General features: G+C 43.9%; 1 protein-coding gene across 1 annotated transcript in view; it reads left to right on the plus strand.

Moving 5' to 3' along the window:
• The window catches only part of LOC143933975 (paired box protein Pax-6-like), a 118,861-nt gene that overhangs the window by 85,279 nt on the left and 14,298 nt on the right, over positions 1 to 19,284 (plus strand). Inside the window, exons 6-7 of the mRNA XM_077457192.1 lie at positions 14,898 to 14,995; positions 15,884 to 16,031. Coding sequence (XP_077313318.1) covers positions 14,898 to 14,995; positions 15,884 to 16,031 — 246 coding nt within the window. The remainder of the gene's footprint in view (positions 1 to 14,897; positions 14,996 to 15,883; positions 16,032 to 19,284) is intronic.

The following is a 19,284-nucleotide window of genomic DNA, read 5'->3' on the forward strand; positions in this document are numbered from 1 at the left end:
TTCTGTGGTTGAAATATTGGTCAGCCGAAGCACCATGTGAAAGCTCTTAGCCAGTTTGTTTCCCTTCATGGGGTACGGCTAAGAAATTATGATCTGGATGAATACATTCAAAATACCTCTAATAGGGTAAAGCTCTCTTTACCAGTAAAAAAGAGGTTCAAATTTCTCCTTTTATTGTGCTGCCTCTCCTATGCTGGGGCATCTGTCGTCAGGTTCAAGGGAAAGTCCACAAGGGCAGCACCAGGATCTTGGGGCAGAAAGCCCACAAAGCAGAATGCTAAAGCCTTCTCATGAAGGAGCACCCCCACTCGTTTGGGTGAGAGGAAAGGTCCTGCGATTCTCAAGATCTGGCAGGAACAATGTCAAGACAGATGGATTTCTGCAATTTTTTTCTCTAGGTTACAACTAGAGTTCTGAGAGTTTCCATCTCCTCGCAGAATGTTCCTAAGGATCCAGAGAAAAAATAAGTCTCTCTTTCTGGCCTCTGGATCAGCTGTTATCCCAGTCTGTGTTTGGTTCTGGAACCTTAAAAGGTTTGAGCCAAAACCCCCTGTTCCACTAAGGGAACCTCTGATATCAGAGTGTCACGGTCTGGAGTCAGGCTCAGAGGCCAGTAGCTATAGCAGCATAGCAGGTATTCACACAGGTCACCCTGGCTGATGACACGGGTTCACCTGAGGTGCGGGGTCTAAGCACTAACAGGTATTCACCAGAGCTCCTGGAGGTGGAGATGGGCTTTGCTGCGTGTTAGTGTCAGATCGCGGTTCTCAGGATAGCCCCACCAGGAGGTGAGCAGGCCGGGGTCTGGTAGAAGATATAGCAGGTAGGGATCAAGCAGAAGCGTAGTTGAGTAACAAGCAAAAGTCAGTAACAAATAGTTGCAGGTTGGGATTCAGCAGAAGGGTAGTCCAGGAACAAGCCAAATGTTGGTAACGAGGATACGGTCAGCAGCAGGAGAGACAGGAGCAAGATATTGGGTGGTGAAGGCACAATATTCTGGCAACCAGGAAGTGCAGAGTTATGGCTTAAATCAGGAAGTTCATGGGAGGAGCAAAGGGTTCAAGGTTCAAGGTAAACAAGAGTCAAGACAAGATCATTCAAGGAATTGTCCAAGGAGCTGTCCAGCATTTCAGGTGGCTCAGCAAGCAGAGTCACTGCCAGACACACCAAAGGTCCCAGATTCAAGCCCAGGTCCTAACACAGAGAGGTAAGACCCATTCTAGATCTCGAAGATCTGAATCGGCACTTAAACATCCGATCCTTTCATAATTTGATCAGCTGTGTCCATCCTGCAAGGAGGGGAGTTGCAACTCTTCATATGCCAAATATTCCCGCTCACCAGAAATTTCTGTGTTTTGAAATATAAAATCATCTTTTCAGTTGTGGCCCTGCCGTTCAGCTTAGCCACAGCACCACGAATGTTCTGAAAGATTCTGGCACCTCCTTTAGCCAGATTAAGGGCTCAAGGCATAGCGGTCCTAGCCTATTAGAATATCTACTTTTAATAGATCATTCAGTCTCAGGTCCAAAACCAGAGACTGATCTCAGCCATAACTATCTGAAATCTCTAGGTTGGATACTCAACCTAGGAAGATTCTCCTTAAAACCATCAAGGAGATTACAGTACTTGGGGGCTGGCTATAGATACTATACAGAAGAAGGTATTCTTACCCCAGACAAGAATCAGCTCCATTGTAGGACTATTTCAACTTATCAAAACATTAAAATTCCTTCATTCGGCTGTGCAGGAGATTTTTAGGGGAAATGGTGGCCTCATTCAAACCCGTCCCTTATGCACAGTTTTACTCAAAAAACTGCTTCAAGACACCACCATCCTGTTGGTCTGGAATAAAAAAGATTCAGGCCTTGTTTTGTTTCCAATACTTTGTCGAGAACAAAGGGTCCGCTAGCAGGCAAAACAGACGCATTAGTCTTCCCATGGGATCAGTTTTTACTGATCTATGCATTTCCTCCAGTTCTGCTACTTCCGCGCCATCTCCGCAGGATTAAGCAATAACAAAAGGAGGTGATTCTGGCGGCCCCAGTGGGTCCCAGAAGATCTTGATTTACTGAGATCATAAAGATGGCAGTAGGAGTCCTTTGGACTCTGCCATTATAGCCAGACCTTCTTGCACAAGGTCCGGTATTACATTCTACCTTACGGACTAAAAATTTAACAGGTTTGTCTGTTGAATCCCACTCTATAAAAGATTGTGGGTGATCTCCTTTGGTAGTGTCTACTTTGATTAATGCCAGGAAGCCGGCTTCTAGAATCACTTACTTTAGAGTCTGGAAGGCATATGTTTCTTGGTGTGGATCCAGGGGTTGGCACCCCAGGAAGTATGTCATAGGCAGGATTCCTGATTTCCTGCATATGGGATCTGAAATGAAGCTGGCCTTGACTTCTATCAAGAGCCAGATCCCGGCCTTGTCAGTGTTTTTCCTGTGGCCTTTTGCTTCCCACTCTTAGTGTGTAGCTTATTCAGGGGGTAACACAGTTTATTCCCCCTATCAAGGCACCTCTAAATCCTTGAGATTTAAAATTGGTCTTATCGGCTTTGCTGAATCAGCCGTTTGAACCTTTACGAGAAATTTCCTTTATTCTTTTGACAAGAAAGATAATCTTTTCTGGTTGCCATTTCTTCTGCTAGAACATTATTGTAACTAGCGGCTCTGTCTTGTAAGAACCATATTTCATCATGCATAAGGATGAGGTGGTTTTATGTCCTCATCCTGAATTCCTACCAAAAGTGGTAACAGGTTTTCATTTAAACCAAGTTATTATTCTTCCTTCTTTATCCCCAGAGCCTTAATCTAGGGAAGAGAAGACACTACATTTTCTTGATGTAGTAAGAGCGATCAGAGTCTGTTTAAAGGCGACTGCACAGGTTCAAAAAACACAGGTTTTGTTTGTACTGCCAGAGGGTCCAAAATGTGGACAGGCAGCATCGAGATCCATTATTTTCCAAATGGATTTGTCAAGTGATTGTTCAAGCTTCAGCTTTAGGCTGGGTTCACACTGAAGCGATGCGGGAACGCATCGCATGCCTCCCGCCGGCAGTTCACACTGCCCTATGCGGACTGCTGGGAGTGTCAGTGAAACGTTAATGACACCCCCAGATCAGTTCGCATATCGCAGTGCGATCTGCAAACTCGGACAGGAATCGGATCGCATGGTGTGAACACCCATGCAATCCGATTCTGCTGCGGACCAAAAAAAGGGTCCTGTGTGAGTTTGGAGCGGGTGCGATGCGAATTCAGCCATACTATCTGTATGGCTAAACTCGCATCGCACAGAGATCGGATGTGATTTGCACTGCAGTGCGGTGCGAATCACATCCGGGTCTCCTAGCCGCAGCAGTGTGAACCCAGCCTAAAGAAGAAAATTCTTCCTTCTCATGTTAGAACACACTCATCCAGGGGGATTAGTGCCTCTTGGGTGGTGCATCATCAGGCCTCTACGACTCAGATCTTTAAGGCCTCGACTTAGTCTTCGGTTCATTCGTTTATCAGATTTTATCAAATCGATATTAAAGGTCATGAGGATATTACCTTTGGGCGCAGTATACTGCAGGCTGCAGTATGAGTCCTCTAGCCTCCTGTTTTTTATTGTGTCTCCCCCCCTTCATTTGTCATTGCTATGGGACATCCCACATAGTAATTACTATGGCTCTGTGTCCCCTGATGTAAGAAAAGAAAATAGGATTTTTAAAACAGCTTACCTGTAAAATCCTTTTCTTTGATGTACATCAGGGGACACAGAGGATCCTCCCTTCTTGGTATACACTTGTATTGCTTGGCTACAAAACTGAGGACTGCCAGTAAAGGGTTATATATGGGAGTGCACACCTTAGGGGCTTGCCAGTGTCCAGCACCTGTCGGTCCGATATAACCCACATAGTAATTACTATGGCTCTGTGTCCTGATGTACATCAAAGAAAAGGATTTTACAGGTAAGCTGTTTTAAAAATCCTAGTTTTCCAGAAGCATCTAATAATGAGAAACTGCCCTCAAATATGTTACATTGTTCCTCTGTAGTCAAATTGTCTAAAACATTTTGAAGTTTTTTAATCTATAGCGGTTTTGCTACTTTATAAGAAATTACGTACCATCTAGAGATGGTTTTCAAGTTTTCTTTTACGAGACATATTAATTATTTCCTTTATGACTTTGTATAGAACATTTTTGCCCATCTTTCATTTCTATAGTTTGTTCAATGTCTGGTACCCATTTTTCCAAGTAGGGTAGTTTGGATGTAGTAGTAATAAATTGAGTGTATAGGAAGAAAATATATCCTTTATGTCCCGGTGAGGTAAAGCACCAACATTCAAAAGATGTCATAGGGCTCTTTGTTTCATTAATTCTGTGGATACACTGTTCAATTAATTTTTTTTTGTTTTAAATAGAGTGGGTAATGGTTAAAACCCCATCATTTTTTTAGTATTTTCCATTGTGGACATTTCCCTTCACTTCCTATCCTCTAGACACAGCAGAGAGTAAAGAAAGTTTTTTCTTGAACAGTTGTCAAAGTGTCTGCATTGAAAGATTTCCCCTTTATTTCTGTTCTAGTTTTCTCACTTTCAGTCTCAGTAACAATGACCACTTAGACAAACAGAGATGATGATTCTCCCTTGAAGGCATATACAGTAGAAGACCATAAACTTTGCCAATAATTCTAACTCTTATTCTGCTCTAAATTTGTTTTAAAAATGGTTAAAATGGTTAAAAATGGCGGCTATGCAGCTAGTTTTGGATCCTTTATTTTATGGAAAAAAAAATAGCACTGTGTAGCACTAGCACTACAGGATTTACTTTTGAGATGGTGGTTAAACATAGGAGGACATTTTAATAGGAACCCCATCACATACAGCAGGATAGTATACATTGATCAGCCATAGCATTATGACAACCCATCATAACATTATGTCCTCTCATCTGGGTTCCTTCTTCCATAGCTCTGTGGTCCAGTTCTGATGCTCACATGCCCATTTTAGTTGCTTTTGGCTATGGACAAGGGCCAGCATGGGCACCCTGCAGCTATGCAGGCCCATATGCAACAAGCTGTGATGCACTCTGTGTTCTGAAACCTTTCTATCGCAGCCAGCATTAACTTTTTAAAAGGAATTTGAGCAACAGTAGCTCTTCTTTTGGATCATACTACACGGGCCAGCCTTTTTGGTAGATCCTGACCACTACAGACTGGGAGCATCTCACTAGAGCTTCAATTTGGGAGTTTCTATGATCCAGGTGTCTAGCCTATACAATTTTCTCCTCTATCAAAGCGACTCAAATACTTACACTTGCCTATTTCTGCTTTCAACATATCAACATCAGAGACAACATATTCACTTGCTGCCTAATATGTCTGACTCACTTTCGAGTGCCATTGTAACAAAATAATCACTTTACCTGTCAGTGGTCATAATGTTATGGCTGATCAGAGTATAATTAGTGGTGCGTAAACCTGGACACTGGAAAAATATCTTCCCCATGGAAAAGTAAAAGGGTCCTTTTGAACTCTGGCTACTGCACATGTGTGCTTTTTACAAGCATCTTGGGCTAGTTTGTTGCAGAAGGCTCAGGGCATTCAATTTCCCCCTGCAATATCTTATAGCAATTAAGAAGATATTATACATTCCTATGAGGGCACCACCTAATAAATAATATAGTGATTTTCCATTGCACAATGTCTTGTGCTCTCTGCAACTAAAAATAGAAGAATAATCCCCTGCAGATTTTGCATGCTCATAGACTTGGGCACCCAGAGTGAAGAAGTAAGGGGACCAATGGCAAAGTGAATCTTGCCACCTGATGGAAATGGAGAATATGGCACAGAGTCCTAGATATCTCTACTTTTGACCATAGGCAATCTCCCAGTAAGGAGATCAGTTTTCCCTGACTAGGGATGAGCCGAACACCCCCCGGTTCGGTTTGCACCAGAACTTTCGAACGGACCCCAAATTTGTACGAACTTTAGAACCCCATTGAAGTCTATGGGACTCGAATGTTCGAAATTAAAAGTGCTAATTTTAACGGCTAATATGCAAGATACTGTCCTAAAAAGGGTTTGGGGACCTGGCTCCTGCCCCAGGGGACATGGGTCAATGCCTAAAATGTTTTTAAAAATGTCCGTTTTGGCGGGAGCACTGATTTTAATGATGATTAAAGTGAAAAAAAAAGTGAAATATTCCTTTAAATATGGTGCCAAGGGGGGTGTCTGTAGTATGCCTGTGAAGTGCCACGTGTTTCCCATGTTTAGAACAGTCCCTGCACAAAATGACATTAAACGAAATTAACATCATTTAAAACTGCTTGCAGTTTTAATGTTATATCTGGTTCCTGCAATATGGTTGAAAATCATTGAGAAAAATTGCATGCGTAGCCCTCCCTGCCCATTACCAGCCTCTTTGGGTCTTGTACACATATTAAGGGGAACCCCGTACCCATATTAAAAAAAGGAAATGCGTGTGGCCCCCAGGCCCTATATACTCAGAACAGCAGTATACAGGCGGTGCAAACAAGACAGGGACTGTGTAGGTTTGTTGTGTTAAGTTGAATCTGTTTGTAATTTTCAACTGGTACATTTTTAAAGTGTAGCTCCAGTCAAACAAACTATTTTTAAGCTTTTTGGAAAACATAGGGAAGGGTTATCACCCCTGTATAATTTGTTTTGTCTTACATCTTTTTTCATTTCACTTGCTGTTGTCTCCTTCCGTTTGTAAGTAGGAGATGTTTGTAAGTTGGATGTTTGAAAGTAGGGGCCTGCCCTATATGCTCTGCAGAAATGGCGGAACAAGGTGTTGGTTTTGCCACAACATTGTAAGCCCTGAAAGTGACTCTTGGTGGGCGCTGGAGCACCCTGCTGTGAACGATTATATCAAGAATTGTAATTACATGCCATTGTTGAACAGTGGTAGAAACATTGGCCTTTGGTGGTTGTGGTGCTGGTGCCACAACACTATAAGTCCTCACAGTTACTCTGGGTAGGCACAGGAATGGGCCCTCCTGTGAAATATTATATCAAGAATTGTAATTACATGTCCCTGTTAAACAGGGGCAGAAAAATTGGGCCTTAGGCACTGGTGCTGGTGCCACGACACTGCAACCTCTCCCATATACTCTTGTTTTATTGCAGGAATTAGCCCTGCTGCAAAGCATTGCATCAAAAATTGTAATTAAACGCCCCTGTTAAACAGGGGCAGAAAAATTGGGCCTGAGGCACTAGTGCTGGTGCCACCACACTGCAACCTCTCCCATATACTCTAGTTTTATTGCAGGAATTAGCCCTGCTGCAAAGCATTGCATCAAAAATGGTAATTAAACGCCCCTGTTAAACAGGGGCAGAAAAATTGGGCCTTAGGCACTGGTGCTGGTGCCACGACACTGCAACCTCTTCCATATACTCTTGTTTTACTGCAGGAATTAGCCCTGCTGCAAAGCATTGCATCAAAAATTGTAATTAAACGCCCCTGTTAAACAGGGGCAGAAAAATTGGGCTGATGGCATCACCCAGAACCAGAAATGTTCTTCCAACATATCAGCGGAGGAGGAAGAGGATAGACAATCAACATAACAGGACAGTCACTCAGCATCAGCATAGGCAGTCTTGAAGGGATGTGATATTTTAAAAAAATTATTCGGTTACATCAGCTTCAGGTGCTTGGTAGCTGTGGGTGATCCAAGACTGATTCATCTTGATGAAGGTCAGTCGATCAACTGATTCGGTGGACAGGCGCACCCTGTGATCGGTAACAAAGCCACCAGCAGCACTGAAGGTGCGTTCCAAAAGAACGCTGGATGCAGGACAGGCCAGTAGCTCAATTGCATACTGTGCAAGCTCTGGCCAGTGATCCATCCTCAAGACCCAGTAAGCCAGAGGATTTTTGGTGGGAAAGGTGTCCAAGTCTGACCTTGCCCCTAGGTATTCCTGCACCATGTAAATCAGACGCTGGCAATGGTTGCTGGACCCGATCATACCTTGGGGCTGCGGACTAAAAAATTGTCTGAAAGCATCAGTCAGACGGCCCCCTTCTCCACCGCTCCTTCTAACCGATGCCTCAGCAACACATTGTCCAGGACCAGGAGTTTGTAACCTCCCAGTCTCTGGGAACGCGTTGCACAGACCTTTCTGCAAGACCTCCCGGAGATGTCTCATCCTCTGCTCCCTCTGCGATGGCAAGATAAGGTCGACAACCTTACCCTTGTACCGTGGATCAAGGAGAGTGGCCAGCCAGTAATGGTCCCTCTCCTTGATCCGAAGAATATGAGGATCCTTCCGCAGGCTTTGCAGGATCAGGGAGGCCATGCAGCGTGGGTTAGCTGAGGCATTCGGTCCGGAGTCCTCTGGGTCACTAAGGACAACATGATCCGCAGCTACCTCCTCCCAGCCACGTACAAGTCCACGTGTTTCTTGGGACTGTAAATCATCCCTACAAGACTGCTGCTGCTGATGCTGAGTGCCAGCCTCCACCTCCATGCTGACACAATCATCCTCCTCTGGGCATGTGGATGGCTGGGAGTGAACTTCTTTCGCCGGTCCAGCAGCTGGGGCAGGGACATTTGCCTGCTATAATCGGACATGGGTGTACTGCTAGCAGAGTGCCCGGAAGCACTTGGCTGTGACACACCTAATTCTACACCTTCATTCCTCTCAGAGCAGGTTTCAGAGAGGACTGAAGGTCTAGTGGGGTTGGAGATGCCAGCTGATGAGGAGCAAGGAGCAAGGAGAGGTCCGCTTTGTTCTTTGGTGTGGGTCTTTGAGGTACGCTTACCAACGAGCTGCATGGCAGGTCAACATATGTCTGGTCAAGCATGTGGTGCCCAAGCGGCTGATGTTTTGGCCACGCGAGATACGCTTGAGACATATGTTGCAAATAGCAGCGATGCGATCTGATGCACTCGTCTCAAAAAAGGCCCACGCCAAAGAACTTTTAGAATAACGTGCAGAGGCAGCGCCCTGCACAGGCGGAGCTCTGCGGTGTGATTCAGTCGGTGTGTTGCCCCTAAGCTGGCCCCCGGAGGGCATCCTGCCTTGGTGGACATGTTCCTCCTCCTCCTCCTCCTCTCTCCTACCAGGCACCCACGTGGAGTCAGTGCCCTCATCATCCCCTCCCTCTTCATCGCTGTAGCAAACCTGGCAATATGCTGCAGCTTGTGGAACATGACTGCCAGATTGCTGTCCTTCTTGAGCATCCCCTCTCTCTGCATTCACGCTACTGCCTTCCTCTAGCTGAGTGTCATCATCAGAGCCTACAAAACACTGGGCATCCTCCTGGAGCATGTACCCAACACTGTGCTCAAAGAGTTCAGGAGACTCCTCAGGAGGACGTGGTGGGTCTAGGGAAGGAGTCACTGATGATGACACTGAGACGAGGGAAGACGATGCGTTGGCAGCTGCTTTGCTAGTACCCTGAGACTGGGTGAGAGAGGATGAGGAGGATGAAGAGGGCTTGGTCATCCACTCTACCAAGTCATTGGCATGTTGCGGTTCAACATGTCCAGCTGCCGAAAAGAAGGAAAAGCGTGTCCCATGGCCACGTGCTGATGACAATGCACCGCGTCCACGACCAGCATTGTTGTCTCTAGACACAGAGCCTGCTTGCCCTCTTTTATCGGCTCGTGCCTGTCTGCGTCTCCTTGCTGGCCTTCCAGACATGGTAATGGCCTGAAGGGAGTTGGGTAAAACAGCAGTTGGGTAGTGTATATTGTGCTGGAGGCACAGAACACCCACTAACTCCTGCAGATGCCTTTATTATAGAACACCAGAGATAAAGGGGTATACTGTACTGGAGGCACACAACACCCACTAAACCCTGCAGATGGCTCTATTAGAGAACAGCAATAAAGGGTAGATACAGGTGTATATTGTGCTGGAGGCACACAACACCCACTAACTCCTGCAGATGCCTTTATTATAGAACACCAGAGATAAAGGGGTATACTGTACTGGAGGCACACAACACCCACTAAGCCCTGCAGATGGCTCTATTAGAGAACAGCAATAAAGGGTAGATACAGGTGTATATTGTGCTGGAGGCACACAACACCCACTAACTCCTGCAGATGCATTTATTATAGAACACCAGAGATAAAGGGGTATACTGTACTGGGGGCACACAACACCCACTAAGCCCTGCAGATGGCTCTATTAGAGAACAGCAATAAAGGGTAGATACAGGTGTATATTGTGCTGGAGGCACACAACACCCACTAACTCCTGCAGATGCCTTTATTATAGAACACCAGAGATAAAGGGGTATACTGTAATGGAGGCACACAACACCCACTAAGCCCTGCAGATGGCTCTATTAGAGAACAGCAATAAAGGGTAGATACAGGTGTATATTGTGCTGGAGGCACAAAACACCCACTAACTCCTGCAGATGCCTTTATTATAGAACACCAGAGATAAAGGGGTATATACAGATGTATACTGTGCTGTGCTGGAGGCACACACAACTTCCAATAACTCCTGCAGATGGCAGATGGCTCAAATAGAGAAGAGCTATGTAGGTGGATATAGCGGTGTGTACTGGGTACAGAGCATGCAGACAGCACGCACAAGCTCCTAACACTACTGACTGCAAGCTCTATTATAAAAGATAGATCACTAGCTATATATGTGAGGTGAATATAGCGGTGTATACTGCGGTCAGGGCACGCAGACAACAAGCGCTACAGAAGAGCAAGATCGAAAATCGGCCGATAACGATCGATGTATACTGTGTTGAAGGTACACAGAACACCCACTAACTGCTTCAGACGCCAACACACTACACAAGGCCGCCGCGCTGGCGGCCTTATATAGTGTGGGGCGTGTACTACACAGCCTGAGCTATGATTGGCCACAGGCATCCTGCCTGTGGCCAATCATGGCTCTCCTCCCTGCTGGCGCTGTGATTGGCCAAGCATGCGGGATCACAGTGCATGCTTGGCCAATCGTGAGCCTGCAAAGCACTGCGATGACGCAGTGCATTGTGGGCCGTGAGCGCCACACGAATTTGGCGCGAATGGCCCATAATGTTCGGAATTCGCCGAACGGGCGAACGGGCGAACAGCTTGACTCGAACACGAAGCTCATCCCTATCCCTGACTACTAAATTTTCTGGTGCTACTTACAGGAAGCCTACACTCCATGCTGGAGCACTGGCTATCCACTACTAATCCCTGGCCTCTATTCAGGAGATGGGCAGGATCCAATGGATATCACACATTTATTAAATTACACATTTAGCGCTGTAATAGCAATCTGGCTGTAAGCTATGCACACAGCCACATCTACTGTGCTCATATAAGCACCCTTTTCTGTCTTAATTATATAATACTTTAGCTTACCTTCCAACACACTCATCCCAATGAATAGACATGACCATCCTTCTTATGTTCTCAGTTCCATCCTTCTGACTGCCCCCCGGGGGGCCCAGCATGGCCTTTTTATTATCACAATAAGGCAAGCACTTCCTCAGTACAGAAAATGACATCACAGGAAATGACATACATTAAAGAGGAGGGCACTCACAAGAGGAAGTGCCCACATCCCCTTTTAGTCAGCATGGAGCACAGACAATAATGTTTCAAAGTAAACAGTATTTAGTGAGCTAATTTTCTGGTTCTTACAGGCTTGAGACAATTTGCAGGGACATTGCTACTGGTGTTGTCAATATACGGTACTAGTATATTAACAAGACAGGTACCAATGTCCTCTTATTAAAGCATATATGTATCCAAAAGGGATAACGTAGCCACACAGAGATAAAATAATAGGTTTATCTTGTTATGTGGACTTCGCTTCTCTAATGTGCATAGTCATTTGAAGGCAAGAAGACCAGCGCATTGCGCTTGGTACCTACAAACCAACAAACATCCACAGACACAGAGAACACGTCTCACATCCCATGAGAAGGTTTTTATCACTGGTCTCGATTTGACCCAAGTGCGCTCTGCTAGAGCGCTCCTCGATTAAACCAGACACAGAGAGACAGATGACAATCTATAAAACACACATCCTAGAATAAAAGGTTCACATAAATGTTATACAATCAAATTTCCACAACAGCGCTTACCCCCTGAAAGGGCCACTGGATATTTTGGGTACCTTCTGCCTTGCACTAGTGATGACTCACCCTTACCAGTACCCAAAAGACACCACGGCACAGTTGATGAAAGTTTCAATGGTCTTTATTGGACTGCAAGCCCTGTAAGAAAAAAAAGTTTAGAGAACAAGTGCAATAGATTGGTTAACATAGTGTAATTGACATTTCCAAGGTAACAAATTATCTTATATCCCTGACAATCATCTAGGCTAACTAGTGCTTTGATCCACGCCAATCACTGGCCAGTGAACTTGGTGACAGTGTCCTGCCAGTGATGTGGCCCATGTTTTATAGCATTTGAGCAATCAGCAGAAGCCAGTGGTTAATGATCTCACCCAGGGCTCACATCTCAAGCTTGTGCCCACTGTGTGTGTATTCTGCGCTTGCTAACCCCAACCCCCACCCCTGAGTTGTTGGGTGAGAGGAGCATAGGGCTGTGTGTCTTCCTATTGGCCTCTCTCCTCTCACTTCTCTGCTGTACTGCTGGAGTGGCTGTGTGCTGAATCCCCCACTTGCTACCCCCCCCCCCCCACTGTTTGCTGTGTGCATGTGGCTTCCCACCCCACTTGAATGTGCATTCTGCAATGGATTAGGATAAATATAGTTCAGAGGGGCTGCTCTACAATAGAAACTAATGGAGCTACAGACTGAAAGAGCAGAGCAGAGAACATTTCCCAGGCAAATTATGGGAGATCAGGGCAACCAGTGTGTACAGATCTGTTGCTGTGCATGCCTACACAGAGAGTAGGGCCTGGTGTGTGTGGACCGGAGATGGGCATACTTGCTATGCCTTTAGAACCAGAGGACCTATGAGGACCAGAGCGAGAGACTGAGCCACAGAGAGTTGCTGTGTCTTGGGAGCAGGGCTGGGGAGACCCATTGGCGTGTGTGCCTCCCTCAGTGTGGACATGATATTGTAGGTGAGAACTTGATTGGGAGGACCTGATTGCGAGGACTGAGACATCAGGGACAGCAGACCTCCAAGTGATCTGGACCGGATTTCTGTGTTCCAGGATGGGTCAGCTGAACCATCTGTGCTTATCTCAACACTGACATAGTTAATGCAATAGAGACTGCTCCTTGTTTAGCAACTCATCAGCCATCTGTTGCATATTCTTGAAGGTGGCTCCATATACACCATCGTACAAAAGGGCCCCAATGACAGACAGCTAACATTGACAATTAGGGGCCAGGTACTTGTTGACACCTCCAGGGGTACTCCTTTGTCAGGAATGTATACACCCACCTAGTATTGGGGCTATTTGCATATTGTGCTCACAAAGACCTTTATTTTTGGGTTAGTTGATGCTGATAATTCTAACCCTGTTTGCACCAGTTATAATTTGCGTTAGCATCACTACAATTCAACTTGCCAGCTTATGGGTCAGTGCCCAAGGGCAAATCTATACTTTTATGAGCTTTCTGGGGCAGCACTTTATGGACAGGGAACACACATCTCACAAGTACCATGGTGTGCACAGCAACCATTCTCTGTAGCCCTGGTTCTCCTGGTAACAACACATGGCTCAGCAGCTCCCATCTGTAGCACGCGGTCCAACACATGACTCAATACTCACAACTCCATGCTGCATGTGGTCCAGTAGTACTTATCCTAGTAGACTAGCTAATATTTCCATGTCTGATTGCACACAGACTTCTAGGTCTGGCCACCACTGCAGAATTCTCCCTCTCCCTCTAGGTCTCTGTAATCATACTCTCAGCGTTGCTTGTAGTCAGTCTTTTCTCCAGCAGCAGCAGGTGCCCTTGAATCTTCAGCACATAGAATAGACTCAGCAGGGCTTCTCAGCAGAAAATAATCATGGGGGAGATGATAGAACACTATACAAGTGATTCTTGCAGCCTCCAGGGACCCCAGCCTGCCATGTGGAGCACAGAGAACCCTCCTCCCCTGGTAGGGTGGCACTTACTCTTCTGGCTGTCCAACCATTCAGAGCCATCCTGGCCTTGGTTGCACTGGTAGACAATTACAGGCACAGGCTTAGTGCAGCCTCTTCCTCCTTGCAGATGCCACTAAAGCAGGGAAAAGAGAAAAAATCAGAGCTGCTGGGCTAGATTTGAAGATCCCAGCACTACAGAGGGGGAAATCTACACTGAATTGCTTCTCTTGGCCAAAGATCTGGAAGTGTCGAAGAAAATGTGGGATGTCTGTATTTATATCACATATCCTTTAAAATAGAACTAAAAACAAAACAGTTTCATTATATTTGGAAACTCCGTTTTTTTTCTTGCCATACCAGTGTCCCATTGGGAAGATTTCTCTTTACTTCTTATCCCCAGAACAGGAAGTAAAAGGAAAGCCCTCGAAAAGGAGGGGATTTCATGTTGTACTAAGGGTCACCATAACTAGTGACCCACATTGGAAGATTTCTTTCTTTTCCTGTTCTGGTGATTACCCACAATGTAGTATTTACTTTTACTGTTGGTGATCATGGTAAATAGGACCAATAGAGAGGGTAAATCTCTGTAATAAGGGTTACTGCTGACTGCAAAAAATAAAAAATAAAATAAAAAAAAAACACCTTGCAGGTGATCTCTTCCCTCTGCACTTTATTCAATAATAAAAAGAATGCCTTTTGTTATACTTTAAGTAATGGTCTTTCATTAAATATATCTGTTATACTTTACTACAGCTTTTGTCACTGGTTCTCTTTAACCTTTTAATTCCTTGTCTGAATGCAGGAGCCAAATGTCTTCACTTCTCAAAAAATGTCCCAATTTCTCCTCTGTTTAAAGTTTGAAGTATTAAAGTTTGATAAAAAATCCCCCAATTTTGTGTCATCATAGGATCGATGCTAAGCCGAAGCGAAGCAGCTATAACCAACAGCTATGGTTCTTTGCCACCTTTGCCAAGTTTTGCCATGCCAAACAACCTACCCATACAGGTGAGTGTAAAATGATCTGGCTGTAAAGCATTAATCTTTCAATGGGGCATTTAAACACACTATCTAGGGCTGATGAAATGTTTAGGACTTATGCCGCGTACAAACTACCGGAATTTTGGTCGGAAAAGGCTCTGATGGTTTTCCCGACAGAATTCCAACGGGATTTCGCTCAAGCTGTCTTGCATACACATGGTCACACCAACTTCCGACCATCAAGAATGCGGTGACGTACAACACGTACGACGGGACTAGAAAAGGGAAGTTCAATACCCAGTTGCCAACAGCTTCCATCTCCTACTTGAATCTGAGCATGTGTGAGTTTTTGCATGTCGGAATTGCATACACACAATCTGAATTTCTCATGGAAAGTTTTTCAGTCAGAAAAATTGAAAACATGCTCTCAAATTTTTGCTGGCGGGAATTCACCCAGCTAAATTCCGATGGAGCATACACATCGTCGCACTTTATGATGAAGCGCTCATCGGTCTTTTGCTGGCCGAAATTCCAATTGTGTGTACACGGCATTAGATTGAGAAATACTGATTCAGAATCTTAAAGCTTTATATTCACCATTTAGGCATGGACAATGAGAATTTCAATCTTGTAATCCATATTTGTCAGTATTTGGCCTCTGTATCCACCACTATGGAGGATTATACATTCTCAGAATGTGCAGAAAAATGCCAGCCACATTTAGCAAAAATTGTAACTTGTCCAGCCACTCAGATGTTCATTTTAGATTTCTGATCAGTGCGAGAAAATGGCAGCCAGTATCTGGTTGCATCGCTCCCTCCAGGTTGTATAGCATTTCTACACTGTTTTATGCTTTGTTTTACTGTGCTTACCTAAACGCTATTCACAAAACTATATATTTCTATATTATCCCAGCCAGTGGCCAGCCAGACCACCTCCTATTCCTGCATGATACCACCAAGCCCCTCAGTGAGCGTCCGCAGTTATGATGCCTATACATCTCCTCAGCTTCAGACACACATGAATAACCAGAACCTGGGATCCAGCACGGGAGGTTCTACAGGTAAAATTCTTGGAAATTCTTAGAATTATCACCACAAACAATTGACATTCACATTTTTAGAACTCTTTATTGTCAAATACCTCACTTATAGCCATTCGTTGTTGGTCCAATTGCTGGAATACACCCAGAAATGTATTAGCACCACATCCCAGGGTAGAATGATCAAATAACAATAGGAGGGCAAGGTTGGGATTTTAATCGTGCTTACATAAAATCAGTAACAAATATTTAAAAATATACATTTTTTAATTTATTGGAAAATGCAATATTGAGCAAACACAATAATATTGTGAGGTAGTTTACAAAATAATTTTATAGCAATGGGGTCCTGGAAGTCAATAGCGGAGACATTCATTGCACATTATCCCGACATGTTTCGCCGGTAGCTTTATCAGGGGATGTGCAAGCTATTACAGAAGAAAAGGTTTTTTTGGGAAAAAAATTATAGACAAATGCAATTATATGAACATAAAAACCTAGGCAGAGATATCCAAAATTTGTATGGAATTTTTTATCATGCATTAAGCATCCAGCTCCAACATCAAATGCTTATCCCCAGCCAAATGCCCCAATGGAAAGAGAACCTCAACTAGATGTAAAACAAAACTGCTGATCAGACCTCAAAGTGCATACTCGCCACAAAAGGCCATAGAGAGAGGCAAAGGAAAGGCTGAAAAAGAGCAAAAATGGATACTGAAAAATAAATAGTGCAATGATGACATTACAAAAAATTAATTACGAAACCCTTAATGGGACTGACAATAATAAGGTCTAAAGTAAAATTAATAAATTTAATTATATGGGAAAAATGTAGAATTATTAGCCAGAATAGGAAAAATATCTCCATAAATATTATCGTGTAAATATCTGTAGATAAACTAAACAATAAATAAATTGTCAGCCAACAAATTAATTCAATGAAATTTAAATTTTATTCGGGCTATAAATTCTAAGATAGAAAATATTGGACTAAAGAAAGGAAAAATTAATATATAAGTGCATACTCACTTAAAGGAAAAACAAGAGGAGGAACTTAGATAAGCGACTCGCCTATCACAGTTCACTCAACACTGACCAAAGGGAAGATTTAGCAAATCTAAAAAATAAAAAGGAATATTTAAATAAGTACTACAAAAGGAACGAAAAAAGTCATTCCAAAGCCTGATAGGTCTAATCAGACGCCCGCGGAGGCATTAATCCATAGTGGGCTGGGAACCATGATAAGAAGAAAAGGGTATAAGGTCTGCAAAAGGGAGTACAAAACAAGGGGCTTACCAAAAATCAGAGAAGAGACGTGGCAAGGACAGACCCTCCGGCGGTGGCCGTGAGGGAGAGCATATGATGGCCCGCCTTATAAACCCCTCTTCATTGAGCCGGCGTCTGACGTTGCCGGCTGGATGTGGACAAAATAGGCGTCACTGCGCATGCCCGGAGGAAAGGGAAGATAGACTGACTACACTTCCCATAAGGCCAGATGACAGGGGGAGGAACTCAAGCCCGATCTGCAAAGAAGAAACGCAGAACAGGCCAATGGGAGGGCTCCACCCGCAGTGGCTAGCGGGGCTAAACACCAAGATACAAAATAAAAATTGACGGAATGGTTTAAGCAATCACCAGAATATCACAAACCTTTCAGAATGGAAAGAGTCCGGGAAAGAAAAAAAGTGCAGGGACGGTCACTGGGGTAACAAAATACCTAACAGTGCCCGGGGTGTCCGTATGACCCCTTAAATTGGCAAGCATACCTAGAGGGAAAGACAGGCATATGAGGTATATCCATAGGGGATCGGATAACGGGAAGCACTCAATCAGAGCGTCACTAAACGGCCAACCAAGGACCCAAGAATGGTAGCCATAATAGATAATGCTTAGGAGCTGGACAAGTAATGCATCACAAAGGTGTATTAAATATTGAGTTGACAATTAGTCAGTGAATAAATCAATAAAACACTAAAGGTAAGGAAAAAATATGAGAATCATGAGACTTAAAGCATTACATAAAGCAGAAAAAAAAAGGAGAAACCTCCACCCCAACCTGGAGGCTAATGGGAAAAATGGAGGTAAATGAACCAATAAGGTGTTACTAAAGAAAATTATAAGAAGGACTTATAACTGAGGCTTTCATTGAACCCTGGAAAGATGGTAGCTTTTAGGACAAAGATCCACCAGGCTTCAAGCTGGAGCAGCGTTTTATCTGCTTTTTATCTGTGTTTAATCTTAGCTACCCCCCCCCCCCCTCGAGTCCAGGGAGACATGTTCAAGTGCCGAGAATTTGATGAAATTGGTATTAAAGGCATGGTAGAGGCCTACGTGTCTGTGGCAGTATCCATTTTCTTATTAAAGAAGTTATGATCTTTTATGCGTTTAAAAAAGGGTCTTTCAGTTTTTCCCACATAGAAGCCCCCACAGGAGCATTGTGCCAGATAGACAACACCCATAGTCTGACAAGTTACACGAAATTTGAGAGAATGCCAGTTGCCATTCGGAAATTTAAACTTAGATGCATTATGCACATATTGACAAATATCGCAGTGTCCGCATGAAAAAGTACCAGTATTAACTAGTTTTTTTGGACGGATCCATTTTGTTGAAATTACTATGAACCAGTCGATCTCTAAGAGAATGAACGCGTTTGTATGTAATTTCTGGAAAATCTTTTATATATTTATTAACGATGGGATCGGCCAGTAAGAGGGGCCAGAATTGCCCCAAAATCTTTATAAAAATATTATGTTGATTGGAATAACGAGTTACCACTCTAACTGTGTCAATTTTCTTAGAGGATTTGGAAGAGAAAATTAGGGTGTTTCAATCCTTAACTTTAACACAGTTATAGGCTCGTTTAAGGCCAGCATGGCTATAGCCACGAGCCTTCAGTCTCTCATACAGATCCCTGGCAGCAGCCTGGAAATCAGTCTCCTTGCTACAATTGCACCTTAGTCTCACTATTATCTATAAGGTATGCTTCGTAATAGTGGAGCTGGATGAAAACTCTTTGCATGAACAATGGTATTTCCCGCTGTGGGTTTTCTGAATAAAGAAGAATCTAAATTATCATGTGGGTTAATACATATCTTCAAGTCAAGAAAATTAATAGCAGTTTCACTATATTGTATTGTGAACTTGAGATTAAAGTTGTCAATAGAGATCAGACTGAAAAAAATCTTTCAATTCACTCTTGGTTCCTGACCAAAAAATCAGGACATCGTCGATGTACCTGTACCATGCGACAATTCTATCTAGAAACAGGGTT

This window comes from Lithobates pipiens, unplaced genomic scaffold, assembly GCF_037356315.1.
Source record: "Lithobates pipiens isolate NorthernLeopardFrog02 unplaced genomic scaffold, aLitPip1_a1.2 Scaffold_27, whole genome shotgun sequence".
In the NCBI taxonomy this organism is placed as follows: Eukaryota; Metazoa; Chordata; class Amphibia; order Anura; family Ranidae; genus Lithobates; species Lithobates pipiens.